At 46.4% G+C, this 24,118-nt stretch overlaps 1 protein-coding gene across 1 annotated transcript; it reads left to right on the forward strand.

Annotated features, from left to right (window-relative positions):
• Nucleotides 1–9,554: 9,554 nt before the first annotated feature.
• Nucleotides 9,555–14,665, forward strand: LOC137374971 (uncharacterized). Its single transcript, XM_068041993.1, has 4 exons — nucleotides 9,555–11,266; nucleotides 11,446–13,101; nucleotides 13,390–13,929; nucleotides 14,182–14,665. The coding sequence occupies exons 1-4, from the start codon at nucleotides 9,555–9,557 to the stop codon at nucleotides 14,663–14,665; spliced, it is 4,392 nt and encodes a 1,463-aa protein (XP_067898094.1).
• The last annotated feature ends 9,453 nt before the right edge of the window (nucleotides 14,666–24,118 follow it).

Here is a 24,118-nt window from a genome sequence, read left to right on the forward strand (position 1 = left end):
GGAATCTCCCTGCTCATCATAGTGGGGAAAGTCTTTGCTCGAGTCGCTTTAAATAGGCTCCAGAAGCTGGCCGAGCGCGTATACCCTGAGGCACAGTGTGGCTTTCGTGCAGAGAGATCGACCGTTGACATGCTGTTCTCCCTTCGTCAGATACAGGAGAAATGCCGTGAACAACAGATGCCCCTCTACATTGCTTTCATTGATCTCACCAAAGCCTTTGACCTCGTCAGCAGACGTGGTCTCTTCAGACTACTAGAAAAGATCGGATGCCCACCAAAGCTACTAAGTATCATCACCTCATTCCATGACAATATGAAAGGCACAATTCAACATGGTGGCTCCTCATCAGACCCCTTTCCTATCCTGAGTGGCGTGAAACAGGGTTGTGTTCTCGCACCCACACTTTTTGGGATTTTCTTCTCCCTACTGCTTTCACATGCGTTCAAGTCCTGTGAAGAAGGAATTTTCCTCCACACAAGATCAGGGGGCAGGTTGTTCAACCGTGCCCGTCTAAGAGCAAAGTCCAAAGTACGGAAAGTCCTCATCAGGGAACTCCACTTTGCTGACGATGCTGCTTTAACATCTCACTGAAGAGTGCCTGCAGAGTCTCATCGACAGGTTTGCGGCTGCCTGCAATGAATTTGGCCTGACCATCAGCCTCAAGAAAACGAACATCATGGGGCAGGATGTCAGAAATGCTCCATCCATCAATATTGGCGACCACGCTCTGGAAGTGGTTCAAGAGTTCACCTACCTAGGCTCAACTATCACCAGTAACCTGTCTCTAGATGCAGAAATCAACAAGCGCATGGGTAAGGCTTCCACTGCTATGTCCAGACTGGCCAAGAGAGTGTGGGAAAATGGCGCACTGACACGGAACACAAAAGTCCGAGTGTATCAAGCCTGTGTCCTCAGTACCTTGCTCTATGGCAGCGAGGCCTGGACAACGTATGTCAGCCAAGAGCGACGTCTCAATTCATTCCATCTTCGCTGCCTCCGGAGAATACTTGGCATCAGGTGGCAGGACCGTATCTCCAACACAGAAGTCCTCGAGGCGGCCAACATCCCCAGCTTATACACACTACTGAGTCAGCGGCGCTTGAGATGGCTTGGCCATGTGAACCGCATGGAAGATGGCAGGATCCCCAAAGATACATTGTACAGCGAGCTCGCCACTGGTATCAGACCCATCGGCCGTCCATGTCTCCGCTTTAAAGACGTCTGCAAACGCGACATGAAGTCCTGTGACATTGATCACAAGTCATGGGAGTCAGTTGCCAGCGTTCGCCAGAGCTGGCGGACAGCCATAAAGGCAGGGCTAAAGTGTGGCAAGTCGAAGAGACTTAGCAGTTGGCAGGAAAAAAGACAGAGGCACAAGGGAAGAGCCAACTGTGTAACAGCCCCGACAATCAAATTTTTCTGCAGCACCTGTGGAAGAGCCTGTCACTCTAGAATTGGCCTTTATAGCCACTCCAGGCGCTGCTCCACACACCACTGACCACCTCCAGGCGCTTATCCATTGTCTCTCGAGATAAGGAGGCCAAAGAAGAAGGACAAGTTTTGCTGAGATCAAGGAAGGTGAGAAATGACTAGTCCAGATATAGTGTGGAAGATAAATCTACCCAGGAGGAATGGATAGCAGCTCTACAGATGGAGGTTCATCACTGTGACATCTAAGAAGGTGAACTTCATACTCCCAGAGGAAGGTGATGTCACCAATTTATCCAGACCAGCTTTTAAGGACAAGGTTGTGAAATAAATTCTGGAATTATTGCTAACCACAAGCATAGATTTTAATTGAGGCAAAAACTGGCTGCCTAATGTTGTTAATTTACCAACTATCTAAGGATTCTAATCTTAAATTAATCACACTAATTTATTTCAATCTCAGACACTGGTGTCAGCTAATTTATAATTATCAAGGGGTAGTTACTATAAAATAACAGATTAAATTACTAAACTTCAAAAGTGTTTTGGAATGTCTTGATGTCATGAAAGGTGCTATATAAATGTAAGACTTTACTTTCATTTAAGCAACTTTGTAACCTGTTTTTTATTTTGCGAATTATCCTTATCTGATAATGATTTGTATACACAATATTTAAATGCTGCTGACCAAGATTCTAAGGTTAATAAACAATTACTTTGTTGTCTATTTCTTTGAGAATTGGCAAGAAAGAATTAATTCACTCAGTACCTTGTGCAGATTTTGACAGGTAGCTGGTCGTGGAAAAGATAACATAGTGTGAACTAGTTGATGTAAGATAGCCCAGAAAGCCAAATTCAGGCATTAGGGTTCCTAGGCATACACTGGATGGTGAACCCCAGATGATTTCTTCTCAAGAAGGTAAAGTGAAAGGGTAAGGATTCATCAGGTGCACTTATCATAGAGTCAGAGACATTTACAGCATAGAAGGAGACCATTCGACCCATCAAGTCCATGCTGGCTCTCCGCAGAGCAATCCAGTCAGTCCCACACTCACACACGATCCCCATAGCTCTGCAAGTATATTTTCCTCAAGTGCCCATCTAATTTCCTTTTGAAAGCTTTGATTGTCTCTGCTGCCACCACCATCATGGGCAGCAAGTTCCAGGTCATTACCACTCGCAGTATAAAAAAGTTCTTCCTCACATTCTCATGCCCAAAACCTTCAATCCTTGTCCCCAGTCCTTTTACCATTAGTTAATGGGGTCAGTTTTTCCTTGTCTAACTTTTTTAAGCCTTTAATAATCTTATACTCCGCTATCAAATCTGCCCTCAATCTCCTTTGCTGCAGGGAGAACAACCCCAGTTTTTCTAATCTAACCTTGTAACTAAAATCCCCCATCCCTGGAACCATTCTGGTAAATCTCCTCTGCACCTCTCAAGGAGCCTCACATCCTTCCGAAAGTGTGGTGACCAGAACTGGATGCAATACTCTAGTTGAGGCCTAACCAGAGCTTTATAAAGGTTCAGCATAACTTCCCTGCTTTTGTACTCAATGCAATTATTTATGTAGCCCAAGATCCCATAGACTTTGCTAACCACCCTCTCAATATGTCCTGCCAGCTTCAAAGATCGATGAACATGCACCCCCAGGTCCCTCTGTTCCTGTATACTCTTTAGAATTGCGCCATTAAGTCTATATTGCCTTACCTTATTCCTTCTGCCAAAATGCATTACCTCACAATTGTCTATATTAAATTCCATCTGCCACCTCTCTGCCCATTCTGCTAGTCTATGTCCTGTTGCAGGCAGTTCGTATCATTTGCACTGTTTGCTACTCCTCCAAGTATGGGATCATCGGCAAATTTTGAAATTCTACTCTGTGTTCCAAAATCCAAGTCATTTATATATAGCAAAAAACGCAGTGGTCCGAGCACTAACCCTTGGAGAACACCACTGTTTACCATCCTCCAGTCTGAAAAACAACCAGTTACCACGACTCGCTGTTTTCTGTGCTTAAGCCAATTTTTTATCCAATTGGACACTGATCCTCAGTTTTGTTAACTAGCCTTTTATGTGGTACTCTATCAAACGCTTTCTTGAAATCCATATAGACAACGTCCACCACATTCCCTTCATCAACCTTCTCTGTTATTTAATCAAAAAATTCAATTTGATTAGTTAAGCATGATCTGCCTTTTGCAAATCCATGCTAGTTCTCCTCAATTAACTCAAACCTCTCCAAGTGCCTGGTGGTCTTTTTCCCTTATTATTGTTTCTATAACCTTACCGATCCCTGATGTTAAACTAACTGGCCTGTAGTTGCTGGGACTGTCCTTACACCCTTTCTTGAATAAGGGTTTCACATTTGCCACTCTCCATTCCTCTTGCACCTCCTTCCCCTGCTCCCCCCGTCCCACCCTGCCCTCATATGTGGGGAAGATTAGAAGATTATGGCAAATCCTTCAGCTCAATTTCCTTTAGCAACCTGTGATGCAAGCCATCTGGAGCAGGTGACTTATCTACCCTAAGCATACCCAGCCTTTCCAGTACTTTCTCCCTTTCAATTGTTACCCTATCCATTTCCTCTACTCTCTCCGCTTCTACTGATATTTTGTCAGATTCCTCTTCCTTAGTAAACACTGATACAATGTCTCTTACAGGCCCCACTCCACGTCTTATTACCTGCTTGCTATTTATATACCAGTGGAAGATTTTTGGGTTCCTTTTTATGTTAAATGCCATTATATTCTCATATTCTCTCTTTGCCAGTCTTATTTTCCTCTTCACCTACCCTCTCAACTTATTGTATTTGGCTTGGTTCTCACTTGAAGAATTCATCTGACATGCATCACATAGCATCTTTTTTTGTTTCATCATAATTTCTATCTCCCTCATTATCCAAGGAGCCCTGTTTTTGGTTCTCGTACTTTTCACTTTTGTTGGAACATTCCTAGCTGTATCTGCAGCATTTCTTCCTTAAAGATAACCCATTGTTCCATTACAGTTTTTCCTGTCAGTCTTTGGCTCCATTTTATCCTGGCTAGATCCCTTCTCATCACATTGAGATTAGCCCTCTTCCAATCTAGCCTTTCGACCTTATATCATCCCTTGCTTTCCTTCATTACAAATCTAAACCTTATGATACGATGATCACTTTTACCCAAGTGCTCCCCTACAGATACTTGGTCCACTTGGTCCACCTCATTTCCCAGCACCATATCCAGCAATGCCTTCTTTCTATTTGGGCTGAGAACATACTGATCAGGGAATTCTTCCTGAATACATTTCAAAAATACCTCCCCCTCCTTACCCTTTACTCTAACATTATCCCAATTGATATTTGGATGATTGAAGTTCCCCAATATCACCACTGTATAGTTCTTGCACATCTCTGTGCTTTCCCTGCAGATTTGCTCCTCTATCTCTCTCTCTCTCACTATTTGGAAGCCTGTAGAATACCCCTAGTAGCATGATCATAGCCTTTTTGCTTCGCAACTCTAATTAAATGGATTCTGTCCTTGCCCCTCAAGGACACCCTCTTTCCAGCACTATAATGTCTTCCCTAATCAGTACAGTCACCCCACCTCTCTTTTTTTGTTTATTCCGGTTGAGAAGAAAGAATAATAATAGCAAGGGAAGGATTTCATCAGGCATGTAATTCACACAAACGTTGAATTTTTTTATTTTTATACGGAACGAAGCCCTTTTCAAATTTTCTTTCTGCCAAAACTGTTTGGATAAACCAGCTATTATTCTTGGGGGGGGTTTCACACCAATAATTTCCTTCTTTTCTGTAGCAAAGATCACTGCTATGACAACAACTTGCACTTATATAGCATCTTTAACATAGTAAAACATCCCACAGCACTTTGCAGGAATGAGGTCAAACAAAATCTGACACAGAGCCACATAATAGGTGTCCAAAAGCTTTCTTTTTATTCTTTCATGTGGGATGTGAGTGTCACTGGCAAGGCCAGCATTTATTGCCCATCCCTACTTGCCCTTGAGAAGTTGATGGTGAGTATTTAGATTCTTGGGGATATATTGCAAGTATCCTTTGAAGTTTGTCCAGGACAAAGAAAATTAAAACATATCGATTTTCAGGTACACAAGACAATAGCACGTTTCATTCAGTGGTTAGATTTTAATTTGGGCCACTGGACATAAACAAGGCAGTAGTGGACCAAATATAACATGCCACCTCCTTTTCACTGGTACTGAGGCATCTTCAGGGAGACCTCCTGCTGGGCCCAACTGTTTTAAGCTTTTATTGTTCAAATTAGTGTCCAATGATGTTTGCAGTGGCGTTCCATAGGGTTCAGTACTGGGTCCCCTGCTTTTTGTAGTATATATTAACGATTTGGACGGAAATGTAGGGGACATGATCAGGAAGTTTACAAACGACACAAAGACTGGCCGTGTGGTAGATAACGAAGAGGATAGCTGTAAGCTGTAAGAAGATATTGATGATCTGGTCAGATGGGCAGAAAAGTGGCAAATGGAATTCAAACTAGGGAAGTGTGAGGTGATGCATTTGGGGAAGTCAAACAAGGCATAGGAATACATGATTAATGAGAAAATACTGAGAAGTGTAGAGGAAGTGAGAGACCTTGGAGTGAATGTCCACAGATCCCTGAAGGTAGAAGGACAGGTCGATAGGTGGCTAAGAAGGCATATGGAATCCTTTCCTTTATTAGTCGAGCTATAGACTATAAGAGCAGGGAGGTTATGCTGGAACTGTGTAACTCATTGGTTAGGCCACAACTTGAGTACTGTGTGCAGTTCTGGTCATCTCATTACAGAAAGGATGTAATTACACCAAAGAGGTTACAGAGGAGATTTACGAAGATGTTGCCAGGACTGGAAAAATGCAGCTATGAGGAAAGATTGGATAGGATGGGGTTGTTCTCCTTGGAACAGAGAAGACTGAGGGGAGATCTGATTGAAATGTACCAAATTTTGAGGGGCCTGGATAGAGTGGAGATGAAGGGTCTATTCACCTTAACAGAGAGATCAGTGACGAGGGGGCATAGATTTAAAGTGATTGGTAGAAAAGTTAGAGTAGAGTTGAGGAAAACATTTTTCACCCAGAGGGTGGTGGAGGTCTGGAATTCACTGCCTGAAAGGGTAGTTGAGGCTGAAACCCTCAACTCATTTAAAAGGAGTCTGAATATGCTCCTCAAGTGCAGCAATCTACAGGGCTACGGACCAATGCTGGAAGGTGGGACTAAAATAGGTGCATAATTTTTCGGCCGGGACAGAAATGATGGGCCAAGTGGCCTCTTTCTGAGCCTTAAACTTGCTATGATTCTATGATGTACATAGTGCCCTGATTACTATTCTAGGGCAGTATGTACCAATCCCTCCACTAAAACAGTGAAGGCAGGAATTTCACACAAACATATTAAGCATTCAATTGCTGGTATTACACAATGTGATTTCTGGACTATCAGCTTTTGAATAATCTGCTATACACTTCAATCCAAGAACACAGATATTAAACAACAAATAAATCTAAAGCAATACTTCAAGGTAAACTAATGGATAATGGGATATAGTTCAAAGTGAAACTTAGGGCTGATGGCAGGTGGAATTTCTTCACTCAGAGAGCAATTGGGCGGCACAGTGGCGCAGTGGTTAGCACCGCAGCCTCACAGCTCCAGCGACCAGGGTTCAATTCTGGGTACTGCCTGTGTGGAATTTGCAAGTTCTCCCTGTGTCTGCGTGGGTTTCCTCCGGGTGCTCCGGTTTCCTCCCACCACCAAAAGACTTGCAGGTTGGTAGGTAAATTGGCCATTATAAATTGCCCCTAGTGTAGGTAGGTGGTAGGGAAATATAGGGACAGGTGGGGATGTGGTAGGAATATGGGATTAGTGTAGGATTAGTATATATGGGTGGTTGATGGTCGGTACAGACTCGGTGGGCCGAAGGGCCTGTTTCAGTGCTGTATCATTAAACTAAACTAAACATGGAAGATTGAATTGAATATGGAAATATTGCAGGTTTATTTTTCCTTTCTAGTTTCAGGAGCTGAGATGACCTTCCAAATCTAGATTTATTGTGCTGTCACGCATACCGCAAGTGCAATGATTCAACGTTCACGGACTAACTCTGAAGTGTTATGAAAAATGGACTTTGTCTTCAAAAAATGAACCTTTATTTAAAAAAATGAACAAGGGTCCAAAATGGCCACCAAAGAAAAAGGGGAGTGACCTTTTGCATATTCAAACTGTCTGACAAAGACAAGGGACAAATATTCAAATCTAAAAGATGTCAATGGAACCCATCCTACACCAATCCTAAAACATTCCAGAGTTGAATGTCTCCTCCTGAAACAAAGGAGGCGTGAAGTAGCCACATCCTGGGCCACTGTACATTCACCATGGGGAAGAGATGAGACTGTCTCCTAACAGGAGGTGAGAGGTGACATAGTTTTACCTTACAAAAAGACAGCCAGAGAGAGAGAGAGAAAGAGACTCACCTGAGGAGATGCAACATCTAAGAGCTTGCAATCCAGCAAGCCAGAAAGCACATGTCCTGCTGAAAAAATCCGACATCTACGTTATACAGCAGTGAGAGATGGAAGTAACCCATTTGTCTTAAATCAAGAGAGAAATCTACTATCATCTCAGGCCTGCAACCATCTAGAACATGATTCTCAAGAGAATTCAACAGGTTTATCATAACCATCCCCCCCCACCCACTGAAAGCCACATTCCTTTTTCCCTGCTCTATTTATTTCTTCTTGTGTGTGTGTGTGTGTGTGTGTGTGAATGCATGAGTGAATGAGGTTGCAACAATTTCAGGATAGGGCGTAAGGATCAATAGACAATTGACTTTCTGTTTTTAAAACCTACAAGTAAACCTGTTGCTGTCTGTTTACTTGAAGAATAAAACACCAAGGGTTTAAACTCTAATACAAATACACTTGCTGCAGTTAGGTGGGGAGTTGAACAATGGGAACCACCCACGTTACATCAAGTGGACATAACTATGTGAACATATTCCATGTATTGAGATTTCTCCAACATTTCAAAAAAATTAAGCTGGAGTATTTCAGGAAACATAATCCAATCTTTTGGGTGAGACTGGTCTGTTCCAGTGGTTCAGGTAGATGTTAACAATTTCATGCATTATTCGAAGAAGCATTCTCCTACAATCATAGAGTTATACAGCACAGAAACAGGCCCTTTGGCCCACCATGTCCTCGCCGGCCATCAAGCCTATCTATTCTAATCCTATTTGTCAGCACTTGGCCCGCAGCCTTGTATGCTTTGGCCAACATTTCTCTCTCAACCAGTTCCGCAATAAATAGTTGTCATCCATCTCATTGATGTATGCTGGATCCCGCTGCCAGTTTTGATATATAACAAATCCTTGCACTTCAAAGTGATTCATTCTGCGGGAAGCATTTTGAGACATTATTGAGAAATGTGAAGAAGGACTATATAAATAGAAGTATTTGTTTCTCAAATGTTGACACGTATTATATAACACAATGTGGAACATGTTGCAAACAGGTAAGACACTGACAATGTGACATAAATATGAGAGCAGAGCTAGAGGGGTTTATCAACTTCATTTTAATCCTAAGAGTTGGTGCACTCTTGGAATGTACACAAATATATCTTCCAGTAATATATTAAAAAAAAATGGGGGCATTTTTCCCCAGATACTTTCAGCACTAAAGAGCCTCCGGTGGCCAAGAAGAGTCCTTAAGATGAAACGCCTGTTTAGCCCTTGGTTTGCGTAGGAACCATTTGGTAAAGGAGTTGAAGTGCGACACCCAGATGATTGTTAAGTAGATGACTGCCATTTAAATTGCCCTTCGCACTCATTAAGGAGGCTGCACAGAATTCTAGTGGGTAATATTTGACCCAACAACCTCTCCTAATGGCTGATTGGAAGTAAACTAATTGTTAAGAGGATTTGGGAGGATGTTTTTTGAAACACATTTGATGATTTTCTGAGACACTTTGTTGAGACTTAACCAATGCTCTTATCAACATTTATTGTGGAAATTATCTGAAGACTTCACCTAACTTGCCCTTATTGGACACATTATAGGAAAAGGAGTGCTTGCTTCTGAGCATATAGCCCCTAGCCCCCTTGGTGTGTGGAAGGAATGGGAGGCGGACATGAGGCCAGGCACCCGCTGCTGCAGGAGAAAGGGACAGGAAGGACGGGAGGAAAAGGTGAACTCCTTCTCCGCTGTGGGACAGGATATGCTTCCTATCTGATCTGCTCCACCAGGATCCCCAGTGCTTCCTATCTGATCTCCTCCACCAGGATTCCCAGTGCTTCCTATCGGATCTCCTCCACCAGGATCCCCAGTGCATCCTATTGGATCTCCTCCACCAGGTTCCCCAGCGCTTCCTATCGGATCTCCTCCACCAGGTTCCCCAGCGCTTCCGATCTGATCTCCTCCACCAGGATCCCCAGCGCTTCTTATCTGATCTCCTCCACCAGGATCCCCAGCGCTTCTTATCTGATCTCCTCCACCAGGATCCCCAGTGCTTCTTATCTGATCTCCTCCACCAGGATCCCCAGCGCTTCTTATCGGATCTCCTCCACCAGGATCCCCAGCGCTTCTTATCTGATCTCCTCCACCAGGATCCCCAGCGCTTCTTATCGGATCTCCTCCACCAGGATCCCCAGTGCTTCCGATCTGATCTCCTCCACCAGGATCCCCAGCGCTTCTTATCGGATCTCCTCCACCAGGATCCCCAGTGCTTCCGATCTGATCTCCTCCACCAGAATCACCAGTGCTTCCTATCTGATCTCCTCCACCAGAATCTCCAATGCTTCCTATCTGATCACCTCCACCAGAATCACCAGTGCTTCCTATCTGATCTCCTCCACCAGAATCTCCAATGCTTCCTATCTGATCTCCTCCACCAGAATCGCCAGTGCTTCCTATCTGATCTCCTCCACCAGAATCACCAGTGCTTCCTATCTGATCTCCTCCACCAGAATCTCCAATGCTTCCTATCTGATCTCCTCCACCAGAATCTCCAGTGCTTCCTTTCTGATCTCCTCCACCAGGATCCCCAGCACTTCCTATCTGATCTCCTCCACCAGAATCTCCAGTGCTTCCTATCTGATCTCCTCCACCAGAATCACCAGTGCTTCCTATTTGATCTCCTCCACCAGAATCACCAGTGCTTCCTATCTGATCTCCTTCACCAGGATCCCCAGTGCTTCCTATCTAATCTCCTCCACCAGAATCGCCAGTGCTTCCTATCTGATCTCCTCCACCAGAATCTCCAGTGCTTCCTATCTGATCTCCTCCACCAGAATCTCCAGTGCTTCCTATCTGATCTCCTCCACCAGAATCTCCAGTGCTTCCTATCTGATCTCCTCCACCAGAATCTCCAGTGCTTCCTATCTGATCTCCTTCACCAGGATCTCCAGCGCTTCCTATCGGATCTCCTCCACCGGGATCACCAGTGCTTCCTATCTGATCTCCTCCACCAGGATCTCCAATGCTTCCTATCTGATCTCCTCCACGAGAATCTCCAGCGCTTCCTATCGGATCTCCTCCACCGGGATCCCCAGTGCTTCCTATCTGATCTCCTCCACCAGAATCTCCAGCGCTTCCTATCTGATCTCCTCCACTGGGATCCCCAGTGCTTCCTATCTGATCTCCTCCACCAGGTTCCCCAGTGCTTCCTATCTGATCTCCTCCACCAGGTTCCCCAGTGCTTCCTATCTGATCTCCTCCACCAGGTTCCCCAGCGCTTCCTATCTGATCTCCTCCACCAGGATCCCCAGCGCTTCCTATCGGATCTCCTCCACCGGGATCCCCAGTGCTTCCTATCTGATCTCCTCCACCAGGTTCCCCAGCGCTTCCTATCTGATCTCCTCCACCAGGATCCCCAGCGCTTCCTATCGGATCTCCTCCACCGGGATCCCCAGTGCTTCCTATCTGATCTCCTCCACCAGGACACCAGCGCTTCCTATCTGATCTCCTCCACCGGGATCCCCAGCGCTTCCTATCTGATCTCCTCCACCAGGTTCCCCAGCGCTTCCTATCTGATCTCCTCCACCAGGATCCCCAGCGCTTCCTATCGGATCTCCTCCACCGGGATCCCCAGTGCTTCCGATCTGATCTCCTCCACCAGGATCCCCAGCGCTTCTTATCGGATCTCCTCCACCAGGATCCCCAGTGCTTCCGATCTGATCTCCTCCACCAGAATCACCAGTGCTTCCTATCTGATCTCCTCCACCAGAATCTCCAATGCTTCCTATCTGATCACCTCCACCAGAATCACCAGTGCTTCCTATCTGATCTCCTCCACCAGAATCTCCAATGCTTCCTATCTGATCTCCTCCACCAGAATCGCCAGTGCTTCCTATCTGATCTCCTCCACCAGAATCACCAGTGCTTCCTATCTGATCTCCTCCACCAGAATCTCCAATGCTTCCTATCTGATCTCCTCCACCAGAATCTCCAGTGCTTCCTATCTGATCTCCTCCACCAGGATCCCCAGCACTTCCTATCTGATCTCCTCCACCAGAATCTCCAGTGCTTCCTATCTGATCTCCTCCACCAGAATCACCAGTGCTTCCTATTTGATCTCCTCCACCAGAATCACCAGTGCTTCCTATCTGATCTCCTTCACCAGGATCCCCAGTGCTTCCTATCTAATCTCCTCCACCAGAATCGCCAGTGCTTCCTATCTGATCTCCTCCACCAGAATCTCCAGTGCTTCCTATCTGATCTCCTCCACCAGAATCTCCAGTGCTTCCTATCTGATCTCCTCCACCAGAATCTCCAGTGCTTCCTATCTGATCTCCTCCACCAGAATCTCCAGTGCTTCCTATCTGATCTCCTTCACCAGGATCTCCAGCGCTTCCTATCGGATCTCCTCCACCGGGATCACCAGTGCTTCCTATCTGATCTCCTCCACCAGGATCTCCAATGCTTCCTATCTGATCTCCTCCACGAGAATCTCCAGCGCTTCCTATCGGATCTCCTCCACCGGGATCCCCAGTGCTTCCTATCTGATCTCCTCCACCAGAATCTCCAGCGCTTCCTATCTGATCTCCTCCACTGGGATCCCCAGTGCTTCCTATCTGATCTCCTCCACCAGGTTCCCCAGTGCTTCCTATCTGATCTCCTCCACCAGGTTCCCCAGTGCTTCCTATCTGATCTCCTCCACCAGGTTCCCCAGCGCTTCCTATCTGATCTCCTCCACCAGGATCCCCAGCGCTTCCTATCGGATCTCCTCCACCGGGATCCCCAGTGCTTCCTATCTGATCTCCTCCACCAGGTTCCCCAGCGCTTCCTATCTGATCTCCTCCACCAGGATCCCCAGCGCTTCCTATCGGATCTCCTCCACCGGGATCCCCAGTGCTTCCTATCTGATCTCCTCCACCAGAATCACCAGCGCTTCCTATCTGATCTCCTCCACCAGGATCTCCAATGCTTCCTATCTGATCTCCACCACCAGGATCCCCAGCGCTTCTTATCTGATCTCCTCCACCAGGATCTCCAATGCTTCCTATCTGATCTCCTCCACCGGGATCCCCAGCGCTTCCTATCTGATCTCCTCCACCAGGTTCCCCAGCGCTTCCTATCTGATCTCCTCCACCAGGATCCCCAGCGCTTCCTATCGGATCTCCTCCACCGGGATCCCCAGCGCTTCCTATCTGATCTCCTCCACCAGGTTCCCCAGCGCTTCCTATCTGATCTCCTCCACCAGGATCCCCAGCGCTTCCTATCTGATCTCCTCCACCAGGATCCCCAGCGCTTCCTATCTGATCTCCTCCACCAGGATCCCCAGCGCTTCTTATCTGATCTCCTCCACCAGGATCTCCAATGCTTCCTATCTGATCTCCTCCACCAGGATCCCCAGCGCTTCCTATCTGATCTCCTCCACCAGGATCTCCAATGCTTCCTATCTGATCTCCTCCACCAGAATCTCCAGCGCTTCCTATCTGATCTCCTCCACCAGGATCTCCAGTACTTCCTATCTGATCTCCTCCACCAGAATCTCCAGCGCTTCCTATCTGATCTCCTCCACCAGAATCTCCAGCGCTTCCTATCGGATCTCCTCCACCGGGATCCCCAGTGCTTCCTATCTGATCTCCTCCACCAGGTTCCCCAGCGCTTCCTATCTGATCTCCTCCACCAGGATCCCCAGCGCTTCCTATCGGATCTCCTCCACCGGGATCCCCAGTGCTTCCTATCTGATCTCCTCCACCAGAATCACCAGCGCTTCCTATCTGATCTCCTCCACCAGGATCTCCAATGCTTCCTATCTGATCTCCTCCACCAGGATCCCCAGCGCTTCTTATCTGATCTCCTCCACCAGGATCTCCAATGCTTCCTATCTGATCTCCTCCACCAGGATCCCCAGCGCTTCCTATCTGATCTCCTCCACCAGGTTCCCCAGCGCTTCCTATCTGATCTCCTCCACCAGGATCCCCAGCGCTTCCTATCGGATCTCCTCCACCGGGATCCCCAGTGCTTCCTATCTGATCTCCTCCACCAGGTTCCCCAGCGCTTCCTATCTGATCTCCTCCACCAGGATCCCCAGCGCTTCCTATCTGATCTCCTCCACCAGGATCCCCAGCGCTTCCTATCTGATCTCCTCCACCAGGATCCCCAGCGCTTCTTATCTGATCTCCTCCACCAGGATCTCCAATGCTTCCTATCTGATCTCCTCCACCAGGATCCCCAGCGCTTCCTATCTGATCTCCTCCACCAAGATCTCCAATGCTTCCTATCTGATCTCCTCCACCAGGATCTCCAGTACTTCCTATCTGATCTCCTCCACCAGAATCTCCAGCGCTTCCTATCTGATCTCCTCCACCAGAATCTCCAGCGCTTCCTATCGGATCTCCTCCACCGGGATCCCCAGTGCTTCCTATCTGATCTCCTCCACCAGGTTCCCCAGCGCGTCCTATCTGATCTCCTCCACCAGGATCCTCAGCGCTTCCTATCTGATCTCCTCCACCAGGATCTCCAATGCTTCCTATCTGATCTCCTCCACCAGGATCTCCAGTACTTCCTATCTGATCTCCTCCACCAGGATCCCCAGCGCTTCCTATCTGATCTCCTCCACCAGAATCACCAGTGCTTCCAATCTGATCTCCTCCACCAGGATCTCCAGTACTTCCTATCGGTTCTCCTCCACCAGTATCTCCAGTACTTCCTATCTGATCTCCTCCACCAGGTTCTCCAGTGCATCTTCCAAGAATCTGTCCGCCGTCTCATTCGTTTCCTGAGCCATCCTGAAATGTGCCACTGTATCAGCCTGTATTCTCTGGAGTTTAGAAGAATGAGAGATAATCTCATTGAAACATATAAGATTCTAAAGGATCTGGATAGGGTAGACACTGAGATTGTTTCCACTGGTAGGGGGATCTAAAACATGGGGTGGGGCACAGTCTCAGGATAAGGGGCCAATCATTTAGGATTGAAATGAGGAGAAATTACTTCACTCAGAGGATTTTCTCTCCCACAGAGGTTTGTGGATGCTCCATTGTTGAATACATTTAAGGCTGGGTTTGACAGATTTTTTGGTATCTCAGGGAATCAAGGGGTCTGGCGAGTGGACGGGAAAGTGGAGTTGAATCCTCACATCAGCCATGCTCCTATTTCTTGTGTCCTTGTGTAAGGGGAATTACTGAACAACTGCAACCTACTGCTCTACAACTATTAGCCCTCATCCCTCTACTGAGCCTCTTGGAGAGGCAGGTGAGAGAGAGATCAGGGATCTGTATCCTCAATGGCGTGGGAGAGAAATATAGGGCAGAATTTCCATTCCAAAGTCAGGAACCTGATACCCAAATGTTTCCAGGTCCTGACCTCACATTGCTTCAGCATTAGTGAAGTGACACAATTTTCCATATGTTAGCCACTAATTGGCCCGGAGTTGGGTTTGGCGGCCAATTAGAGACATCGGTATGGGGCAGAAGGCGGGAGCTAGGCAAGGAGGGAGAACTTAAAAGGAAAATGGCAGCCATGACTGGGCTTGCCTTTGCCTTTGTAAATGAATGTGCAAGGAGGCCAGAGGTCCAGCAGTTGTTTGGGTAGCTGTCCCTGTGTGGCCTTGCTTGAGGCCCTGATTGAGACTGTAATGAACAGGAAAACTGTACTCTTCCTTCCATCTGGAAGAAGAGCTCCAGTGAGGCAGACCGAGCAGGCATGGCTAGAGGTGGCCACGGATACCAGCAGCCTCACCTTCTCCTCAAGCGCCCAAACACTCTCTCCTCACAAAATCAAGCCTCTCAGCTCTAGTGATGGCAATTCTGTGTCACTGCATGAAAGTAGTTTAAATGTCCCATTTTTTATACTTTTCCACACTGCAGTCATGAGCACCAATGGCTCCCCGCTGTGTTCCCAACAATATGTTCAAACATGTCCCAGACGTGCCACGTTCTCCATGCTTGCCATTTGAAAATGTTTTTAATTCTTTCATAGGATGTGGGTGTCACTGGGAAGGCCATCATTTATTGCCCATCCCTAATTGCCCTTGAACTGAGTGACTTGCTAGGCCATTTCAGAGGGCAGTTTAGAGTCAACCACATTGCTGTGGATCTGGAGTCACATGTAGGCCAGACCAGGTATGGATGGCAGATTTCGTTCTCTAAAGGACATTAGTGAACCAGATGGGTTTTTATGGCATTGATGATAGTTTCATGACACCATTACTGAAGCTAGCTTTCAATTCCATAATTTTATTAAATAATTGAATTTAAATTCCACCAGCTGCCATGGTTGGATTTGAGCCCATGTCCCCAAGGCATTAGCCTGGTTTGGCATCCTTCCATCTACAAAAGATGATGGACACACAGCAAACAATCCATTTAGGTGGGGTGTCTTCTCTTGTTGCAGCTTTGTCGATGTCTGTGAAGCTGCCAAGAGACCCTGTAAATTGTTGTTTTTGATATTGGTGCCTGTTGCCAAGCTGCTGTGGCAACTGGTCATCATGGTGGTGCACACCAGTCCAAAGATGTGTCACCATTTCCCTCTTTCACCAGCTAGAGCCTCCCAGGTGCGATAGTCAACATTTAGGGCCTTCATGTCACACTTGCAAGTGTCCTTGAAGTGAAGCTTTGGGTGCCCCACTGGTCATCTGGCCCCGGCTACCTCACCACACAGAACGTCCTTGGGTATGCAACAGTCTTCCATCCTGCAGACACGTCAAATCCACCGAATTTGCCTCTGTTTGATTAGTGCCAACATACTTGGGAGGTCTGCCTTTGAGGACATTAGCCTGGGCCTCTGGATTACTCACCCCCATGACATTGCCACTGCACCACCATCTCCCCTTAATGCCTAAATGTTGCTCCCCATGCTCTTACAAGCTCTAAAACAAGCTTAACAAGCAATTAATTGGAGGCATGAGGATTGCCAGCTCCCGCCTCCTGCCCTCCCTTTGAAAATCTCATCACATCACTGAGGCATCAGGAACCTTCCAAGTGCGCCATTTTCTGGGCCCACCTGCACCCGAAAGTTCAGCCTCAGGATCTGCATCCTCAATGGTGGGAGAGAGCTCTCCACTATATCTGCCTACTTGCATTCCTATCCAGTTACAAACTATCCATAGCCCTGGCACTTTCATTTTGCTCCTGGCATTATGGAGAGGGCATTAGCAATGGCTTTTCATTCATGGGGAGTATTGCATGTGCCTTTCCAGGATGCTAGATCTGAGCTTTGCTCAATGGATACTTTAACCCAAGTCAAGAGAGAGTGACAGAAGGGAGAGTAGAAAGAGAAAACACACACAAAACTTTAACAAAAAGTGAGGTGCCATCTGAGCTTAGAGCTGAGACACATTGGGCTGACTTTTCCGGCGGGCATCGGAACCCCGATCTTGGGTCCAGATTGGGATCCTGAGCCTGCACATGCAGTCAGGGCACTTGCGGCTCAACCTTTCAGGAGGCGGCCTCCTAATTGGCCACCTTCACTTTTGCTGTCTGAATAAGGATAGCGGGGGTGTTCCCGAGGCGAGAGGCCCAATAAGAGGGCCTGCAGCACAGGAGAGCCAGCAGACCCATTGGAGAGGTGGGCGCTGCTAAGGCAGAATGGTAATCAACATGGAGGTGCTCTCGGCCGTTTTCTGCAAATTTGAGAATGAAGAGGCCCACGGCTGGTATGGTCAGCGGTGTGTAGGGGGAATGCCTCCACAAGATTAATTTTGGCCTTGCCTGTCTTTTTGTGGGATACGTCAAACATTCCTTGTTCTAGTCCTACTCAGGCCCCCTCCCCCAACTCTTTTTCCAGTACATTGATGACTATATCAGCTGGAACTGGAAACTTCATCAACTTTCCTTCCAATTTCCACCCTTCTCTCACCTTTACATGGTCTATCTCCGACACTTTCCTTCCCTTCCTCGACCTCCCTGTCTCTATCTCTGTGGATAGACTGCCGACTAATGTTCATTATAAGCCCTCCGACTCCCACATTTTCCTCGATTACACTTCTTCACACCCTTCCTCCTGTAAGGACTCCATTCCATTCTCCCAGTGTCTCCATCTCATCTGCTCCGATGATGCAACCTTCCACAACAGCATTAGTGATATGTCCTCCTTTTTCCTCAACTGAGGATTCCCCCCCACTGTGGTTGACACGGCCTTCAACTGTGTCCACCCCATTTCCGCACATCTGCTCTCACCCCTTCCCCTCCCTCCCAGAACTGCAATAGGGTTCCCCTTGTCTTTACTCTCCACCCCACCAGCCTTCACATCCAAAGTATCATCCTCCACCATATCTGTCACCTCCAGCGTGATGCCATCTTCCCCTCCCCTCCCTTGTCAGCATTCCGAAGGGACCGTTCCCTCTGCATCACCCTAATCCACTCCTCTATCACTCCTGACACCTCAGTCCCTTCCCAAGGCTCCTTCTCAAACAATTGCACGGGTGTAACACCTCCCCTTTACCTCCTCTATGCTCACCATCTAAAACCCCAAACAACCCTACCAGGTGAAGCAGCGATTTACTTGTACTTCTTTCAATTCAGTATACTGCATTTGTTGCTCACAAAGCAGTATCCTCTTCATTGGAGAGACCAAACACAGTTTGGGTGACCGTTTTGCCGAACACCTCTGCCAGTCCACAAGCATGGCCCTGAGCTTCTATTTGCTTGCCATTTTAATTCACCACTTTGCTCTCATGCCCATATTTCTGTCCTCGGGACCGCTGCAGTGTTCCAGAGAAGCTCAATGCAAGCTCAAGGAACAGCATCTCATTTTCCGATTTGGCAGCCTTCTGGACTGAACGTTGAGTTCAACAATTTCAGACTATGATGCCCATTTTGATTGTATTTTTTTTTAACCATGTGCCAGTCTTAAACTTGTTTTTCATGTTTTTGCTTCTGAACAGAGCTGTTCATTATTCTGCCATTAACACTCTCTCTGGACTAGTGCATTGTCTTTTACAACAACTATTACCACTCCCTTTGCCTTTTGTTCCATGATATCTTTGTCATTTAATCTCTCCCTCCCTCTACCCTATCATACACCTTCCCTTTTATTCTTCTTCTTCCCTCCCCCCTTTCACTTGCTCAAAACCTATTATATTTCTAACCTTTGCCAGTTCTGATGAAAGGTCATCGACCTGAAACGTTAACTCTGTTTCTCTCGCCACAGATGCTTTCAGACCTGCTGAGTATTTCCAGCACTTTCTGGTTTTAATTCTGATTTCCAGCATCCACAATATTTTGTTTTTATTATATGTACCTAAGCTCTCTGGACTAAAGTAAGTTGAATATGTTCCGATGGACAGATAGCATACACATGCATGTCAGGCAAACAGCAATTCTACAGATGTAGATTTCTCAATAGCTTGCTTTGGGAGATTCTTAAACATGACAATGTGTTTTACTCGTGTCAGATTTCTAGTTAGCCAAAGAAATGTGCCTCAGAAGCTCACCCTCTCTCTCGTGCCCCTTCCAGTATGGGTGTGATTTATTTCATTGTGTGTAACCATCATCCTTGTCGTTTCCCTCAGTGAGACTGTCCATTTCAGTCAGCTTTTATCCCACCAGTGTGGGCTTGGTTCAAGGAGCCAAACCTGCCTAGTCACTCAGTCATCTAATTTAAAATTAATATAATTCTGATGTACAAATAGGAGCTAAAGAATCCCATTAGACCAGCACTAAAGACAATCCTGAAGAAAATTAACTGTCCAGCATATAATTATTGAATGGCAAAGCCAGAGCTGGGGGAAGTGGCTGGGCCGATGGTTTAGACGTGTTCTTTTACCTCTAAATTCACATCAAGCCCAGGCAGGCTTGATTCAACTGCCGGTTTTAATATGTGAAATAAGCTTGAGCAGGCACAACCCAGCATCAGTTCATGGCACCAATTTGGCAGAAAATCAGCAATCTCATTCTAACAGGGCAGTGGACAGCTGGTGTGAGCAATGTAAAAATGTCACACGAGTGCTGTTCAGTGGCGGAGAGCAAGCTTCACTCTGGTCTGGGAGTGCCTGATGCTGACATCAAAACAGGAGGTGTTTCAATTAGTACTAATATTCCTGCACTTGATAAACACAAAAACATAATTTAAAATAGAAAAAAAACAATTGGCTATGGAGCAAGTTAATACATGGTCAGTCTTTGTGACACACACTACACTGTCAACAGTAGCAATGGACACGGTTTCATCTACTCATGAAACTGCGCGGTCAATTGGGATGCTGGAACAGTTGGAGCTTTCAAGACTCCAATGAATAGATTTTTGTCAGATAATGGTATCAAGAAATATAGAGCTAAGGCAGGTAAATGGAGTTGAAGTTCCTGTCAGCTATAATTCAATGGTGGAACAGACTCAATGATCTGAATGGCCTCCTCCTACTCCTATTCCACTTAGACCTAAAAGATCTCCAAGGCAGAGCATAGAGAGAAACATTGGTCAGAGATGTTCACACACCTGTAACAGAGGCCATTTGATATAATTTAGATGGCAGTAAAATTGGGTGCTCTCTGTTATGGACATGTGAACCTCCATGCCTAGTTTTCCTTTGCCCTGGCCATCCTTTACGCTCACGTGCAAATCTGCCCCAAAGTGCCTCACCATTCTGTCAAACTTACAAAAGCAGATCTCTGAGTGAAAATAAATTGGCTAAGATTTTGAATCTGGCTTTAAGACTACTTGAAATATTGTTATGGGGCCACAGGACTAAATTGTTGACATACCTAAGAGAGCATTCAGGACTGGCCAAACAAGAAATGTGTTACTGAATGGGACAATTGAGAAAAATACATTAGAAAGATTAAATTGTCCCTGGGTTTGCTTAATATTTTCTTACATTTCAGCAGTGATGACACTTCAATATTACTTCATTGGCTGTAAGGCACTTTGAGACGTCCTGTGTTTGTGAATGGTGCTGTGTTGGAAGTTGAAAGAACAGAGGCAGATAGAGATTGTAATGGTCTGATCAAAGCAGTAAGGATAATCTCTTCCTTTGTGATTTTTCTCACTGTGGATTATGTCATAAGAAAAAGAACAGTTGCTATTACAGACACAGCGTGGAGCTAAAGTGTAATTTGTTGAGTTTTATGGAACTACTCATGGATCAGGAGGATTAGCCGAGGAAGCCAGCATGTGTTCCCTGTATCCATAGTGATTATCACCAATTTCCTTTATTAGAAAAGGCCAGTTAAAAAGCATTTCTGGATAAAAGACATTTTAACAATTTCAGGGAAGGAACATGCTGTGTGAAAAAGATACCTTGGAGCTAGTCTTCAACATGTATATTCTGCTTTACTGCAGAAATAGTGAAATGTCAATTAGTATTTTATACTAATGGAGAGCAACAATATATAAGATTTTATGGTAACTATTTCCTCATAATTTTCAACCACACAACCACTAAATGAAAAGAAAGTAGTCCAGAAACCAAGTAGTTAATTGGTTTAATGCAACATGAGCATTCATAAATGTTCTTTCCTTCAATGTACTATAACAGGGTTGTCCAACCTTTTCACCTGGGGACCACATTCCAATTTTTGTCGTACATTGGGGCCAGTGAGACAATTTCAGAAAGATAAAGGCATTAAAAATGTATCTTACTATTCACCAAAACAACAAATGTACATTTTTGTGAAGAAGCTTTAAACGAGAAGATGAATTTATTGACTTACTTTCTCATCACTATGTTAAACTCTGATTTAGGAAGATACTTGGCATTTTTTGCTTGCACACTTCTTGTAGCAATGTGGATAAATGTCCATCTATCAGGACTGATCTTGATCACTCTCTCTCCCTCTCTCTGTCTCCCTCACTCTCTGACTCTCTCTGTCTCTGACTCTTTCTCTCCCTGTGTTCCCCCCACCTCTGTGTTGTTCTCCCTCCCTGTGCCATCCTTGCTCTCTGTGTCCCCCTCTTTCTCTCTCTGTTCCACCCGCCCCCCCCCCCCCACAGTTCTCTCTCTCTGTGTCCCCTCTCTCTCAAGCCTCTCCCCTTCTCTCTCTGCCTTCTTCTCCATCTCCCTCTCTTTCTCTTTCTCTTTCCCTATCTCCCTCCCCCCCACCCCCCCACCTCTACCCCCCTTTCTCTCTTTCTCTGTCTCTCTCTCTCTGACAGTTGCAGGGAGTGGTAGAGCTCAGCATAGAAACTTTATGGTTGGTCAGTTTTTATTTAAAAGTTACGCTGAGTTTCTCAGCTGAGAACTCAGTTTCCCACCTTCGGACAGATTCGGGGGTTTTCGGAGGCCTTTTAAAAATAAGTCAGAAAACCAGGAATCTTTCGAAATTGGGAAACCACTGTTCCCGTTCTCATGTAGCACCTGTCAGCTGTGAAACTGACTAGCGATGTTTTTTAAAAATCAGTCTGGAGGAAGAAGACGATGGAAAATTTCTCATCTCTGAAATACACCAGCCGGCTGGATGGAAACCTTTGGCAGGCTGGATCCTGGCCGTATGTTGGACAACCCTATTCTACAACAAAAGCTTGTATTCATATAGTGCCTTAATGTAGTAAATATATCCCAAGACACTTCACAGGAGCACCATTAAACAAAATTTGACACCAAGCCCCATAAAGAGATAAAAGGACAGGTGACCAAAACCTTGTTTCACAAAGTAGATTTTAAGATGCGACTTAAAGGAAAAGAGAGAGGTAGACGGACATAAAGCTTGTGCCTAGGCAGCTGAAGGCATGGCTACGAATGGTGAAGCAATGGTGGAGGCACAAGAGGCAGAATAAGAGGAGCACAGATTTCTCAGAAGGTTGTGGTACTGGGAAAGGTTACAGATAAACAGTGTTGATATTAGCAGGCGTAAAGCTTGCTGGGGAGCAGATCGGTCACTGAACTTTACAACGAGCAGAAGGATCTCAGCAAATTTTAGAACTCTCAGGGCATAGATGTCAATAATATGTCCATGTCAAAGCTTAGACCACAGTTGAGTGGTTTGCATGCCATCAGCTTAAGTGCCCTGTTACAATCAAGTGAGGAGGGGTCAAAAGATTCCCTTCTTGTCCCTCTTCTTGTTTGACCGCAACAGAGTTTATTTCTTTTAAACAGTGGATGTACTTACCAATTTAGTGAGTATTTAACTCTTTGGGCTGGATTTTACCAGCCCCTCGGCATCGTGGTGGGAAGGCCCGTAAAATACATGCGGGAGAGGCCCGCCTCGACCCATGATGGCAAGAAGGCCCCGCCGCATATTACCAGCGGCGGCAGGATCTCGGTGTGGCCCCCCCCACCCCACCACTCAGCAGCAGCACCTCAATTATAATATGGAAAGGATTACCTACCTCTCCTGATTATGCATCCCGCCACCTCTCGATCCACACTTCCGCGTTTTACGGCCATCACGTGCCGTCCCGTTCACAAACCTAAGAAGCAGATGGGACATCAGAAGCAGGAGTACACGCTCACAGTGCAGGTAAGTCCAGATATAAAGCGGTCAGAACTCTGCATACTTGAAGGGAGATGGGAGGGGGGGTTGAGACTACTGGAGGCAAAGCTCTATTGGCATGAAGGGAGGTATTGCGTACCCTCCCTCCATGAATGGTGTCCGCTCTGCGCCATTGTACATGTGTGTGTGTGAAGGAGCAATGGCACTCTAGTCACCCTGTGTGTGAGGAGGGTGCCAGAACCGGCAGGAGTGTAAAGGTTACCTGGCTGGTGGGGGCAAATGATGAGACTGGTAGAATCGTCATGTAGACATGCTGTGCCAGAGCAAAGATGGGCGATGCCATGCCACGCCACATAGTTGATCCATGAAAGCACCTGATGTACCCGTCAACAACAATGCCTGCTCTGTTAGGAGCCTTCGATTAACTGAAGGAAACTTTATTTATCACATGGAAATGGGTATGTTTCATACCAGATTGTGTCATCTGCTTCCCCTGAGGATCCATATGCACCAGAGGCAAAAGTCAACAGGCAGGTGCAGTCCACATAGAGGCCCCCAGTCGTGAGCAGCAGTCCCCATGGGGAGATCGCCATTGCAGGTCGCCGCACATCTACAGTCCCCACATGACATGCCAGCAAATGCAGGGTACCAAAGTCAGAGGTGATTGTGCGTGTAGAGAGGGTGGTGACACCTCTCTGTGCCCTGCTCAAAGATGACCTGCAGCCCATGGGCTTCGATGGACATCCTATGCCTGCAATCCTCATAGTGGCAGAGGCTCTTAAACTTGACGCCTATGCTGCATTTCAGAGGCCCACCAGAGACCTTTGTGGGGTCACACAGTCAGCAGTACACTGCTGCATGAGGGAG

This window comes from Heterodontus francisci, chromosome 1 (genome assembly GCF_036365525.1).
Source record: "Heterodontus francisci isolate sHetFra1 chromosome 1, sHetFra1.hap1, whole genome shotgun sequence".
Taxonomy (NCBI): domain Eukaryota; kingdom Metazoa; phylum Chordata; class Chondrichthyes; order Heterodontiformes; family Heterodontidae; genus Heterodontus; species Heterodontus francisci.

Excerpts from the sequence above, each read along its gene's own strand:
- LOC137374971 (XM_068041993.1), top strand. The coding sequence starts at position 9,555 with ATGGGAGGCGGACATGAGGCCAGGCACCCGCTGCTGCAGGAGAAAGGG. Across the intron at positions 11,267-11,445 it reads TATCTGATCTCCTCCACCAG|GTTCCCCAGCGCTTCCTATC; the intron begins GTTCCCCAGCGC and ends CTCCTCCACCAG. Across the intron at positions 13,930-14,181 it reads TATCTGATCTCCTCCACCAG|GATCTCCAGTACTTCCTATC; the intron begins GTTCCCCAGCGC and ends CTCCTCCACCAG.